Genomic DNA, 14,906 nt, shown 5'->3' with positions numbered 1-14,906 from the left:
ATTTGAGGTTGCAGACATCAGTCGCATGCAGTACCCGAGCCATTCATAGACTGAGAGGATACCCTTCATGTCTTGGATCAGACATATTGTAAGTGCATGGCGGTTAAGCAACGTAAAGCTCAAGGTACAGGGGGGCAAAGCCTCGGGTACTAAATGAAACACAGACCTGGCAGATAAGTCAGATGGGTGGAGGTGACCAAATTCACTTTAGGGAGGAAAAAAAAATGAGCTGAAGTTTGGAGTCCCATATGGCTCTTTGCAATGCAGGGGAGGCTTTGACAGGCACTTCACTGCAACAGATAGCTACAATCACATGATCAGCTCTAGCAGCAATGTTTAGTCTTTATTAACCACTTGAAAGGAGCAAGAATTTTTTAGCATTTGCAGTATTTTGTTTGCTAGAAAATTACTTCTAAAAAGCACACAGATTTTTCAAACACTTTTTTGGGAGAAAAATACACTTTTTTTTTTTAATTAAAAACCAAGACAATACATAGCCCATTTTTTCGTAAAATATGAAAGATACAGCAAGTAAATAGACACCCAACAAGTCCTGCTTTAAAAATGACACTCGCGCAATGGCAACAAACTATGGTACTTAAAAATCTCCATAGGCTACGCTTAAAATTTTTTTACATGCTACCCATTTAGTTACAGGGGAGGTCCAGCACTAGTATTGCTCTTATGAACATGGCGATACCTCACTTGTGCTGCACACATCGATAACGTGTGCGTGACTTATGTATGCGTTTACTTCTACACACGAGCATGGAGAGAGGGGCACGTTAATTTTTTTGTGTTTTATTTCTTACACTTTTTTTTAATCTTTTATTCCTATTACAAGGAATGTAAACATCCCTTGTAATATAAATAAGGATGACAAGTCCTCTTTAAAATAAAAAGGAGATTTGGGGGTCAAAGACCCCAAATCTTATTTACCATTGTTTCAGTCCTCCAAGGCCACAGAGTTGATCAAAGATAGATCACCTCTGCGACAAGCCAGCCACACCATCAGATCATTTTTTGGGCATGCTAGTTGAAAGGGTAGGCCCTAAAAACACCAGCAAGCAGCGTGGTGGATGATGTATGTCCCCTCCCGCTGCTACTGAAAGTGATCCAGTGGCTAACGAGCCAGTTGGTCTGCTTTCAGGAGGGGGTGGGGGACCGGGAAGTGGGGAAAAAATAAAAAAAAAAATATATATATATATATATATATCTCCAGAGTTATGGCTCAAAACTGCATACCTGTTCTGGGTCAGTTATTCAAAAAAGTACTGAAGCCACTGTAGCAGCACAACAACCAGTCACCTAGCATGGTCAGAAAAAGTCAGCCATAGCAGCCTCAAAAGTTCTCTCAGTACACATTTCCTGCCACTCTTCTACAGGAAGCAGTCCACACTTTGTTAAATCATCCCTGTTACTGGCATTGCAATCTGAATGGCCTAAGGCTAAAGAACAATTTTTTTTTTTATAAATATAAAGTAGGTCAGTGTGTTGTGTGGTTCCAGCACCACCTTCTCCTGTTGAAGCCCTCCAGAATTATCCGCAAATTGGACAGTGAGAAGGTTACATAAGGCTATTATTACACCCCTTCCAGTAATAAAATTCTAGAAAATTCAGATTTAAAAAAAAAAAAAAAAAAAAAAATAAGGAGGATTTTCTTATTTGAATGTAGTTAGAGCATTTCCTTATTAAAACAAGTAGTTTAATAACTGACTTCTTGCCTTATGTTTCCCTTTAAAAATACATTAGTTTGGACTACTGTGATATAAAAGTACGTAAACTTTTTCCTACACGAGATTATGGAGGCACATTGTTGTAGAATCTTGCATTCAGAATAGCTTTGTTTTCTCATCTGCCTGGGATGTGAACAGTTCAGTTTCCTTTTTGTTACTGAACACAAGGTCACTTATTACAATCAATGTCAGTTATCTGAAACTGCTATACACATTCATATCTGGATGTTTGTTAAGAAGTCTTCATCTTCACATGCCGATATTGCTGGCACTGTATCCGGGATAACACGTGGCTTATAAAGACTTCGTCCTCTTTCAATATCATAGGATGTCAACTTTCCTCCTTTCAGCATAGTGTACAGAAAATAATGGAAGTCCCTTCCATAGGTGTCACATGACACAGACCAGCCATACTTAAGCTGTGCATAGTGTCGGGTGCGAAAATGAGGGGGAGAGAATGTGACTGAGATGAAGCATCCACTGGGGGCAAGAACCCGACTAACCTGAGAAAAAAAAAAAAAAAACCCAGAACATTTAGGTAAAACAACCATACAAAGATCAAAAATTAAGAAATAAACCACATCAAAAGTTACCAATGAGACAAAACATTAATGCAAAGCCAGTTGAATCATAACAAACACTGCCAACACTGAAACAATACAGGTGTCACAACAGTATGGTACTCTGTGGAGAAAGAAAAGCATTTGTGTCTGTCCAACTAAAAAGATGCCTCCAGGCAGCAGTTTCCATGACAACCTAAGCAGACAACACTGACTTTGTCTCCATGGAAACTTACACATCCACAGTTTTCCGAGTATTAGAAGCCCCATCCTCGCTTAATGAAAAGGTCACAGGTCATTATCACAAGTTGAAAATATATCAACACACTCAGCGATGTAAGGTTTTTAAACTGTCCTTCTAAAACCAGCGATTAGAAACTTTACAATGGCAAATACAATTAATTATTATATACCTGCATATGCTAACTGCTAGGCAGGCTGATCGGACCTCATTACATCTCACTGTAAACTTGGCAGTCATGCAAATATAGTGTATGCACATACAGAGCAGCAACGAGCCACAGGCCTAAAAGCACAAATAGTACTTTGCAGAGCAACATGGATCTTATTAAAATGAAATACACGCACAAATTAAAACAATGTACACAAATGAATCTCAGCCATTTGATACTAGGCCAAAAAAAAAAAATTACATATACAAATATATATATCTCTCTATCTCTACAAAGAGACCATCAGGTGTTCTAGTGTCAATTTTTACTTTTATAGTGCAAGGTTTACACAACTTCTATTATACAAGCAGAAGACAGAAGTGCAAGTGTCTTGCTCGTATAATAAAGATGGCATTGTGTTTTGCAGCTCCTGAGTTGGCACTCTACATATATGAGAGAGGGAAAGAGGGGATTATAGATATCTATACAGAAAAAGAGAATATGTACACATTCTATAACATTACCAAGAAACCTCTTCCAGCTTCTCGACTTTCTGAAGCTGGAATTTAGAGGTTCCAGAAATTATACAGCTTTCTCCTAATTGTTTAGTGAAACAAAATACAGGCGCTCGACTCAGAAATTAGGAGGATCTTAAAAGGTTCACAATTAGGACTTCAGGGATCAATTAAGGGTTAATTATCTTCTGTTACCAGTTTATGGAAGAGGACTTGGAATATCAATAATGCAGGAACAGGCACAAAACTGCCTATTAGGAAAAGAGAACAGAATAGGGTCATGCTCTGCACACTGGACACTACTGCACTAGCCAATCTAAAATTACATAGGGCAAATCTAAAATACTAAAGGAAAAGAATGAAAATCAAAATTATGGCGAGTTACAGCAAACCGGTTACAATACTTACCACTGACTGGTCTTCAGACTGCATGAAGAATAACGTAAACATTTTAAAATCAAGAGTTTTACAACATATTGACCAACAAAACAAACAGGAGTATGAAAACTGAGGGATGATCTTTAAAATGTAAAATTTTTGTAAGGTATAAAAACATCAATAGAGAAAAAACACAGGATGGTGCTCTGTGTTTTCAAACAAACAGCACCACCTAGTGCACAAAACAAGAATGAAGACAAAAAAAAGGCAACAATCAAAAAAGTAAGGGTTGAGTTCATTATTATTATTATTATTATTATACAGTATTTATAAAGCGCCAATAGTTCACTCAGCGCTGTACATTACAAAGGGGGACAGAACATGTGACAGAACAATACCAATACAATGCAAAACATGAGGGGGATCGAGGGCCCTGCTCTTTCGAGCTTACAATCTAGAAGGGATGGGATAGTGGTACAGGAGGAGATAGCTGTGGGGGATGGGGTGGTAGGAAGAGTGGAGGAGGTCAGCAAGTTAGCAGGGGGTGAGGTAGGCTTCCCTGAAGAGATGGGTTTTCAGGGTGCGCCTAAAGGAGAGGAGAGTAGGTGATAATCTGATGGGTTGGGGAAGGGAGTTCCAGAGGATGGGTGACACCCTGGAGAAGTCCTGGAGGCGGGCATGGGAGGAGGAGACAAGGGAACTAGAGAGAAGGAGGTCTTGTGAGGAGCGGAGTATGCGTGCTGGGCGGTACTTGGATATTAGGTCAGTGATGTAGTTCGGGGCAGTATGGTGGACAGCTTTGTACGTCAGTGTTAGGATTTTAAATTTCATCCGTTGCGCAATCGGAAGCCAGTGGAGGGATTGGCAGAGGGGGGTGGCGGAAATGGAGCGGTTGGAAAGGTGAACGAGTCTGGCAGCCGTATTCAGGATCGACTGAAGCGGGGATAGCCAGCGGCGAGGCAGGCCAGTGAGGAGGGAGTTGCAGTAGTCGAGTCGTGATATGATGAGGGAGTGGATGAGCTGTTTAGTGGTTTCTGGGGTTAGGAACGTGCGGATTTTGGCGATGTTGCGGAGGTGGAGTCTGCACGAGTTTGTTAAAGATTGGACTTGGGGCTGGAAGGATAGGTTGGAGTCCAGAATGACACCAAGTACTCTGGCCTGCAGAGCGGGTTTGATATTGGTGTTGTTGGATGTGATGTAGAAGTCAATGGGGGGTGGGGTTCGGGCTGGGGGGAAGACAAGGAGCTCGGTTTTGGAGAGATTCAGTTTAAGGAAGTGGAGCGACATCCAATCCGATATGTCGCTCAGTAGGTGTGTGATTTGGGCAGAGACCGAGGGGGTGAGGTGGGGGGTTGAGAGATAGATTTGTGTGTCGTCGGCATAGAGGTGGTAGTTGAAGCCGTGAGAGTGTATGAGTTGGCCAAGGGAGGAGGTGTAGATGGAGAAGAGAAGGGGCCCAAGGACAGAGCCTTGAGGGACCCCAACAGAGAGGGGGAGTGAGGGGGAGGTGGTAGCATTATAGGTAACGCTGAAAGAGCGTTGTGACAGGTAGGATGAGAGCCAGGAGAAAGCAGAATCTCTGAGGCCGGGGGAGTGTAGTATTTTGAGGAGGAGGGGGTGGTCAACTGTGTCGAAGGCCGCAGAGAGGTCAAGGAGTAGGAGCACTGAATAGTGGCCATTAGCTTTGGCGGTTAGAAGATCGTTGGAGAGTTTGAGTAAGGCGGTTTCGGTGGAGTGTAGGGGGCGGAAGCCAGACTGTAGGGGATCGAGGAGGTTGTTGTCGTTGAGGTGAGAGCATAGGCGGGTGTAGACGAGGCGCTCGAGGAGTTTAGATGTAAGTGGGAGCAGGGAGATGGGTCTGAGGTTGTTCGGGTCATTGGGGTCCAGGGAGGGCTTTTTAAGTATGGGGGTGATGTGTGCATGCTTCAGTGGGGAGGGGAAAGTGCCGGAGGAGAGGGAGAGATTAAAGATGTGGGTGAGGGAGCGTAGGATGGAGGGGGAGGGAGGTCGTAGGAATTGTGAGGGGATAGGGTCGAGGGGGCAGGTGGTGAGGCGGGCATCAGAGGATCTTGGAGACTTCCTCGATGGTAGTAAGGTCAAAAGGTGTGGAGTGTTGGGGGAGCTTCAGTATGAGGAATGTAGGGTGGGGTGGGAGTGGAGGTCAGAGCAGTGGTGGGGCTGTGGGAGAGGGGTGATGAGGGGGTAGCTGAGTGAGGGGGAACGGGGTTGGAGGGAGTTTGAGCAGTGACGAAGTCCCTGCGGGTAATGTCGAGGGGGAGGGGGGATGAGGGGGTAGCTGTGTGAGGGGACGGGTTGAGAGGGCGTGTGAGTTGCGGCAATGTCCTTGCGAATTGTGTCAATCTTGTTTTTGAAGTGATTGGCAATCTCAAGGGCGGTGAGTGAGGTGCTGGGTGGAGGTGGGGGTGGAGAGAGTAGAGGGTTGAAGGTGGAGAAGAGTCGGCGAGGATTGGAGGAGAGGGTCTTGATGAGGGTCAGGAAGTAGGCTTGTTTGGCTGCATGGAGGGAGGAGGTGTAGGTGCGGAAGGCAGATTTGTAGCAGGTGAAAGCTTGTTGGGATTTTGTTTTGCGCCATAGTCGCTCCAGGGCACGACTGCGTCGTTTGAGGGTTTTGGTGTGATCAGTCTGCCAGGGCTGGAGCGGTCGGAGTCTGATGTTGCGTGTGGTTAAAGGCGCTAGTGAGTCAAGGGCTGCTGACAGCGCGTTGTTGTAGGCAGTCATAGCCAAGTCGGGGCAGGACAGGGGGAGGATGCGGTCGTGGAGTTGATCAGCTGCAGAGTGGAGGGGGGCAGGGTTAAGGTTGCGGAGGTTACGGCTGGTAGTAGTGTGACATTTGGAGGGGTAGGCGTTGGAGGATGAGGAGATAGAGAAGGTGATCAGGTTGTGGTCAGAGAGAGGGAAGGGGGTGTTAGTGAGGTTGTGGGGAGCGCAGCGGTTGGAGAAGACAAGATCAAGGATATTACCGTCGGAGTGGGTGGTGGATTGTATGCACTGTGCAAGTGCAAAGGAGGAGGTTAAGTGGAGGAGACGGGCTGTGTCCGGGTTGTCAAGGTTGACAGGGATGTTGAAATCCCCAAGAATGATGGTGGGTAGCTCAGAGGAGAGGAAGAAGGGTAGCCAGGAGGAGAAGTCTTCCAGGAAGCGGGGTATGGATCCAGGAGGCCGGTATATCAGTTCATTAAAAAATACTTTTTTTTTTTTTTTTAAATATAGCTAGTACAATCATATCTTTCATGGTAATGATTTCCTAATCTGCATAAGGACACGGAGAGAGAGTCATCAGGATGAAGGCTCTTATTGCTCTACAGTATTATACAATGCTATAGTTGAAGCCCTGGTTCACACCGAATGCGGCTTTGAAATTGTGCTACTTCAGCTGATGCAGGATTTCAAAGGCACGATTTCATGTGTGGCTTGCTGATATCTGTGCGACTTCATGCAGAGATGTCAATGCAAGTCAGACAGGAAATCACCAAAAAAAAAAAAAAAAAAATACAGGAACCCTTTTCAAAATCTGTGCAAGTCAGAGTCGTGCCGATTTGAATGGTTCCTTGGGCACAAACAGGGCATGACTTGTAATGCGATTTTGAACGGTCAATGGTGTAAATGGGGGCTAACACTGGGAGCTTGGTTTCTGGAGGAGAAAAACAGAGTGATGAAAACAGCAGGGTTATGCTTCTTCTCTGATACAACTTTATAACAATCCTAGAACATTAAAACAATGTTAGAATACTAGTAAGTGGACCGCAGCATTTAACAGATAAACATTAAACAGATTTGGAAACACACACACACTCTTCTAGCATCTCCATGTTTTTCACACTGACACAGGCAGTCAGTGATTAAAATGTAACTACATACAGCAAAACTTTCAAATATATTAAGACAAGATGGGCACATATGGGACATTATTCTAGCAGGGTAGAGATCACTTACTCTGCAAGTTAGCAGCCATCTCTGGTTAAATGGAGACAAACAGATCACTACAGCCTTGCCAAACAGAAGGGGGGGGGGGGGGGGGGAGGTCTGAGCAAACGTCTCACTTTATCCCATTTCCAACAACTAGGAATCAGATTTGGTCAGTACAACCCTTTGAATAGTTCAGCATTTTTGAGGCATCTAGTGTGTCCCCAATCTTGAGGTTCAAATTCATGGCTGCGGTTTGTATAAAAAGTGATGTGGGCTGCTATAGGGCCTCCCTATCAATTTTACTGTATTTGCAGGTATCCCCTACCCCACATCCGTTTCGATCTCCTTTGTGCAGCTCTAACCAAAAACACTCAGCTCTGAGCATCTCTGGCTATCACACAGCAGAGGTAGACCCTTGTGTCCCTGTAGAAAATCTGACAACTACACATTGCGATCACACAGGGTGCTTGTTAGCTTCCTTGTGATATCAATGAAGACAGAAAAACAACCCCCCCTCCCCAAAAAAACAAACACATTAACCGCTTCCTGTCCACCCTATAGCAGAAATACTGCTACAGGTGCACAAAATCACATACACACGTGATTTCACAGTTACAAGTAGGGCCACAATTTGCGGCCTTAGCTGTCAATCACCAGGTCCAGGCTGATGATTACTCGCTGGCACCCGATGCTCGCTGAGTATTACTGACAGGGGATAGAACTGTATGTAAACAATACAGTTCTCTCCCGTCAACTCCTGCACACTGCTTTGTGCCATACAAAGCAGTGTGCTTACTACCGTTGAAAGCGCACACAGCACATAATGTGAAACACAGTTAACCCTTTGATCATCCCAAATTTGTACAAAACTGCCACCGTTTGATTTTACAAGGTCTCTGTGTCCAGAAAAAAAAAATATAATGTTCTGGGGGTTTAAGTTTGTTTTTAGCCAAAATTGCTGATTTTAACATATGTGAAAAATGAGGGGAAAAAAAAATTTGCTACACAGTGAAGTGGTTAAGAAAAGATCACTTTAAAATTTACCTCACTCAGCACTTCATCTACCAAGTTAACAGTTGCTGGGGTAACATTCCACGGGTCTTTCTCATCCACCATCATTGAATCTAAAGTTCCTTTCTCAATAACCAGGTCAAAGCTTTCATCAGAAAACTGAAGCTGTCGAGCATCCATCACCTTCCAGCTCATTTCAGGAGTGCCAGCATTTCTTTCTGTCATTTCCTTTATACAAATTGGAGAGTAATCAATGCTGATAATGGGGCTCACACCTTCTGCATACAGATCAGCGCTCAGTGAACTGGTTCCACATCCTGTGAAAATGAAATGAATTATACATGGAACAAAATATAATGAAAAAACATTTGTTTTTTGAAAGGATAAAAGTTCATCCAAAAACCACACACACACACACACACACACACACACACACACACACACTTTTTGCAGGAAAAAAAACCCACCAAAAAACAAACTGCATTTACCATTTTGTTTTGGGAGCCTGTAAAGCATTGCACTACCAATCAGCAGATCGCTGGTGCCATGCAGGACTCCGGCAGACATGTCACTGTGTGCTCGTACCTCATATGGATTTACTCTGACAGTAAGAATCAATGAACTACCACAGCACTCCAGTGTCGTGGTAGTTCATTGAGAACTACAAGCAGACAGCCACAAAGGCAGAGGCCCGCACGGACACTTTTTTTTTTTTAAACTTGTGACAGCTGGTGGGGAGAAAGATCCCCTGCTACAGTGGATATAGAAAGCCTGAAATGAAGAGACACGGTTTGTGTATATAAATAAAATTCAAAAACAGAACCACCAAGTTGGGGGGGGGGGGGGGGGGAAGGGAAATCACCCCTTGTGTCAGTATTTTGTTGAATCACCTTTTGCTTTAATTACAGCCTTTAATCTTTTAGGATGTCTCTACTAACTTTGCACATCTAGACTTTGCAATATTTGCCCACTCTTTGCAGAACTGCTTAAGTTCATTTAAATTTGATGACAGTTTGTGGGCTGCAGTGTTCCAAGTCATCCCACAGATTATCAATGGGGTTTAAGTCTGGACTCAGTAGGCCTTGCAAGGACATTCACCTTTGTCTCCTTCAACCAATGTGTGCTCATTTTTGCTGTGTGCTCTGGGTTATGTTGGAAGGCAAACCACCTTCCCTATGGCAACTTTCTGGCAGAGGGCAGATTTTATTCAAGAATTTGATGGTATGCATCAGTGTACGGGATGTACAGGCAAGCAGATATACTGACAGGTCTGCAGGAGACCTGTATAGCACCAGCAATCTGTTGATCGCTGGTGCAATGATTTCTTTACAGACTCCTGCAAAAAAAACACAACGCCACCACAAAAAAAAAAAAAAAAAAACAACACACACCACACGCTTTTTTACCTGCAAAAAAGTGCATTTACTATTTGTTTAGCAAAAGATGAACTTATCCTTTAACGTAAAGTTTAAGTGTTCTTTTTCTGTACAGAGAGATTGTTCCCTCTGCACAGAGCCCTGTGCGGATTGTCACAGGGCTCTGGCCTGTGATTGGACACAGCCGATCAGTAGGTCCCAGACAATGATTCATGGCCGGGACCTGCTGACCAGCTATGTCCAATCACAGTCAAGAGCACTGTGTTAACAAGCAACACAGGGCTCTGTAAAGAGGGGACAATCTCTCAGTTTCTGATCCCTGCTTTGGGATGAGAAACAAAGATTTCATTAGTAAAAGCAGCACATAATACACATTGTTAGTCACCACTTTAACCCCTTGATCGCCCTAGATGTTAACTCCTTCCCAGCCTGTGTTAGTACAGTGACAGCGTACAGTATTTGCACTGATCACTGTATTAGTGTCACAGGTTACGTCAGTGGCAGTTAGTTCCCCCAAGTGTTAGATTGTCCACCACACTATCCCAGTCCCACTATAGGTCGCTGATAACTGCCATTAGTAGTCATAAAAAGAAAAAACAAATCCAGTATATATCCCATAGTTTGTAGACACTATGGGGTTGATTTACTAAAACTGGAGCGTGCAAACTCTGGTGAATCCATAAAAAACAAACAATGAGCTTGCATGTTTTATTGCCGAAGCTTAATTGAACAAGCTGATTGGCTACCATGAAACATATAGTGTTACGCTAACTCATATATAAAGAATAGTCCATAAAAAGCTCAAATGTGATAGTGCAATCAAAATATGAACTATAAATTAGAAAATATATAAAGTGCTTGAAAGGTGAAAAATCAATACGATGTGCTCCGAACAAGTGAAGCCTTTTCAAAAAACACAGTGCTCCACCTTGACTTGGTGTTCCTCCACCTAGAGATATATAGATAGCCGCTCACCTCATACCATGGACCTATAAATTAATACAGGTCAACCAAGCATGGTAATTCCATAAATGTGCTCTAGATGGCAGCAGAGAGCCGATGACAGGCACCCCTTCAATGACAGTATACACAGGACTCTTCTCAGCTTAACTCCACATATAGAAAGAACAGAGTTATCAAGTCCTTGACAGGGGCGGACTGTCAACTCATGGGGCCCCCCGGCAATAGGGGATCATGGGGCCCATGTCCTTGCTCAAACTCAAAAAGCCTATGAAAAAGGTACCAGGGGCATCTCATGGGGCCTCCTACTGACCCTGGGCCCTCGGGCAGTGCCCGAGTTTCCAAATGGCGAGTCTGCTCCTGGTCCTCGATAAGGGTTTGAAATGTGCCCCAGCTCACTCCCCACAACCGCAACCTCCTGAACTCCTCTTCCCGTGTTCCCAACCACTCACTACCTCATCCAATTATCCTTATTTTATTGATTGGCGACCATGCACAGCTGCACCAGATTGTGAGTTCTCCAGTTTTAGTAAATCTCCACTATTCCTTGTCTTTAGATCTCCTTATTCCTCATCCTTTGGAGTTGGGCTACATTTACACTGGTGATTAGGGCCGGTGTGAATTGTAGCAGCAGGAATCTTCTGCAACCGCTGATTTTACACTACGCTCAGAAAGAGCTGCTGTATCTTCTACCTTTATTTGTAAAGTGCTGTGCAAATGGTAGGCGCTATATAAATCCTGTATAATAATAATACTCTGACAAGCTGGCTGCTTGCTCTTTTTGGATTGTTCCTTAGCCTATACATAGGAACTATGGACCGATTGTCTTTTGGACACTATGGGGTTTATTTACTAAAGCTGGAGAGCGCAAAATCAGGTGAATGCCTGCGTAGAAACCAATCAGCTTCCAGGTTTTATTGCCAAAACTTAACTGAACATGCTGACGTTAGAAGCCAATTGGCTACCACGCACAGATTGATTGCTCCAGTTTTAGTAAATCTCCACTATTCCTTGTCTTTAGATCTCCTTATTCCTCATCTTTGGAGTTGGGCTACATTTACACTGGTGATTAGGGCCGGTGTGAACTGTACAAGCAGGAATCTTCTGATTCTTGGTGTGGCCGCTGGCCCTGTTCACTAGGACAAGTTGCTGGTAGCCCCAGCTATTTGCAGCTCTCTGCACAGCCAGCAATTACCTGTGGTAATCGCTGCTGGATGCACACAGTGTGTGGACAGCCATGAATACCAGCAGCTGCCAGCAACCCATCATTCTAGTGAACAGGGCCAGAGGCTGCACCAAGAAACAGAAGACTCCTGCTGCTACAATTCACACTGGCCCTGATCACCAGTGTGAATATAGCCACCTCCAGAGGATAAGGAATACCCTTTGAAAGGTCCAACACACATGTGCAGGAGCAGAAGGGTGGGAGTTCATGGCTCCAGAATAGAAACAAAAAATCCCAGTGCTACAATTCACAGCGGCCCTTGCTGCCAGTGTGAACGTAGTCTTAGATGCCATTCACGCTTTTAAAGATACAACAGAGCAGTTGGTTGTTGCACATTGTGTTTAGGGTAGCCCCTTTGTTGCCCTACTTGTGAAAAACACAAAAGCAGCATATGACCCTTTTTACAAATGCACAGTACTTTGTTACCATGTGTTTTGGCACACAAGTTAGCATGGTCTCTGACAGACAACTGTAAGCCTCATATACACCGCTGCTCCCAAACGTTCATTTAGGAGCTTTTAGTGTTTGCCAAAGCCCCTGAACTCAACAAAAACCAATGTGATCATGTGAACAGACATTTAGGAGCAGTTAAACATGTCTGGTAAAAATACTTTAAAGACTCAAATTTCATCATATATTTACACCAAAATGTATTCTGCTACATGTCTTCCCAATACGTGTAAATGAATTGGTTTACGTGAAAGTTATAGCATTTACAAATAGCTGCATATATACTGGGATTTTGTAACATTTATTTTTACTAGTAATGGCGGCGATCAGCGACTTATAGCAGGACTGCAGCAGGCATTCTGACACTGGGGGAAACTGAGTTGGTGTCACTGACATCCCCAGTGACACCAATACAGTGATCAGTGCTAATAAAAAGCACTGACACTGTACTAATGACACTGGGCAGAAAGGGGTTAATATGTGGGGTGATCAAAGGGTTAACTGTTCTGTATTTCTGTGTGCTTCACTGTAAGCACACTGCTTTTCATGGCTGTCCAGAGCCATGCAAAGCAATGTGCAGGAGATGACAGGGGAGAGAAGTGTTTTGTTTTCACAAACAGTTCTTTCCCCCCTCAGATGCTTGGCAATCACCGGGCGGGACCCAGTGATTGACAGCCATGGCCAGCCACAAATGGTGGTGCGAGAAATGCAAAAACACACACGATTTTGCACACCCCTGCCACCCTGTAGCAGTATTTCTGCTATAGGGCGGCGGGAAAGTGGTTAAAGTCCATCGGTACAAGTCAAATAGAAGTCACCTTTAACAGCTTCCTGAGCGCCCTATAGCAGATATACTGCTACAGGGCAATGGAAAAACAGAATGGTTGGCTGCACTAACAGCAACATGGTGGATGAAATCCTTTACATGCAAGATAAGAACATGAAAGCTCCAAGACAGGACAGAGGAGCAGTAGACGCGTTTCACACAAACATGTGCTCAGTCATATGACTTTGGAGTTGGGCTACATTTACACAGGTGATTAGGGCATGACGAAGCACGTGTTTGTGTGAAAAGCGTCTACTGCTCCTCTGTCCTGTCTTGGAGCTGCCATGTTCTTATATTGCATGTAAAGGATTCCAATAAAGGATTTCAACCACCACATTGCTGTTTGTGCGGCCAACCATTCTGTTTTTCCATTATATCTGTGATCATGGTCAGCCAGCACCTGCGTGTCTGGAGGGGCAGATTCAGCACTCACCTGGAGTGAATCTTTTGCTCTTTCAGTTGGTCTTGATACTGCTACAGGAGTGCGCAGTCACGTAAATATACACACATGTGATTTTGTTTGAGTAGAGGGCGCGCTTCCTATTCCTACCCACACCACCGTTCGTGGCCGTCAATCACCGGGTCCCGGCCAATGATTACTGAGCATCTCCGACAGCTCGGGCACACTGCTCTGGATGGCTGTGCACAGCACAGCTATCCAGAGCAGTGTGCTTACAGTGAAGCACACACACTGCCTCCCTATGTAAAACACAAACAGCACACAATTAACCCTTAGATCGCCCCTCATGTTAACCCCTTCCTGCCCACTGCCATTAGCACAGTGTCAGTGCTTTTTTTTTAGCCCTGATCACTGTATTAGTGTCATTGGGGATGTCAGCGACACCAAGTCAGTTCCCTCCCCCAGTGTCAGAATGCCCACCGCAGTCCCGCTACAAGTTGCTGATCGCCACCATTTCTAGAAAAGAAAAAAAAAAAACCTATAATGGGTTAATTGGTTTTTTGGCACATTTTTTTTTTTATTGGTAATTTTTTTTTCTCCCCAAAATCTGCCGATTTTGCTGGCAATGATGGGCAAATCAGCCGATTGTTTTACCGATAAAAAAAATCTGCGCATGAGCCCTGACCAGCAAAAAGAAAAAAAAAAAGAAAAAAAAGAAGAAGAATTACAGTCCGCTATTATATTTGACATGAAAAAGTATTGCGGTTGCAACAATGTATCTATTTGTATCAGAACAAAAACATCTGTATCCAAAATGGATACAAATAGATACATTGTTGCAACCGCAATACTTTTTCATGTCAAATATAATAGCGGAGCTCTCTGCAGGGACAGAAGTAATTAAATGCCGCCCGTAGACGGGAGGAAAATCAGCCGATTTTTTTTTTACCGTTGGTGGTAACATCGGCCTATTGAACGACCAATTTTTTGTTTTTTGTTTTAAAAACGGACGGTTTACGACCCGTCTATGGCCTGCATAAATGAGCATTTTCCCTCCACAAGGTTACTTTTTTCCAATTCGCAGACATAAAGGGCCAGTTCACACATGCCTGTTTTATGCATTCCAATGCATTGGAGTTTTTTTTTTTTT

At 43.9% G+C, this 14,906-nt stretch overlaps 1 protein-coding gene across 2 annotated transcripts in view; it reads right to left on the bottom strand.

The window, feature by feature from the left end:
* Nucleotides 1–324: 324 nt before the first annotated feature.
* EEF1AKMT4 (EEF1A lysine methyltransferase 4) overlaps nucleotides 325–14,906 on the bottom strand; it is a 17,469-nt gene continuing 2,887 nt past the window's right edge. Inside the window, exons 2-4 of one of the 2 annotated variants that reach the window (XM_089685491.1) lie at nucleotides 8,553–8,836; nucleotides 3,612–3,629; nucleotides 325–2,239 (exon numbers count right to left, since the gene is read on the bottom strand). In XM_089685491.1, the coding sequence (XP_089541617.1) occupies nucleotides 1,952–2,239; nucleotides 3,612–3,629; nucleotides 8,553–8,836 (590 nt within the window). In that variant the 3' untranslated portion in view covers nucleotides 325–1,951. The remainder of the gene's footprint in view (nucleotides 2,240–3,611; nucleotides 3,630–8,552; nucleotides 8,837–14,906) is intronic. The other variant, XM_089685492.1, reaches the window with a different exon arrangement.

The sequence above is a fragment of the Staurois parvus genome, unplaced genomic scaffold (genome assembly GCF_062004578.1).
Source record: "Staurois parvus isolate SC_StPar_1 unplaced genomic scaffold, SC_StPar_1.0 ptg000376l, whole genome shotgun sequence".
NCBI lineage: Eukaryota > Metazoa > Chordata > Amphibia > Anura > Ranidae > Staurois > Staurois parvus.
This window is presented reverse-complemented; position numbering and strand designations above follow the sequence as displayed.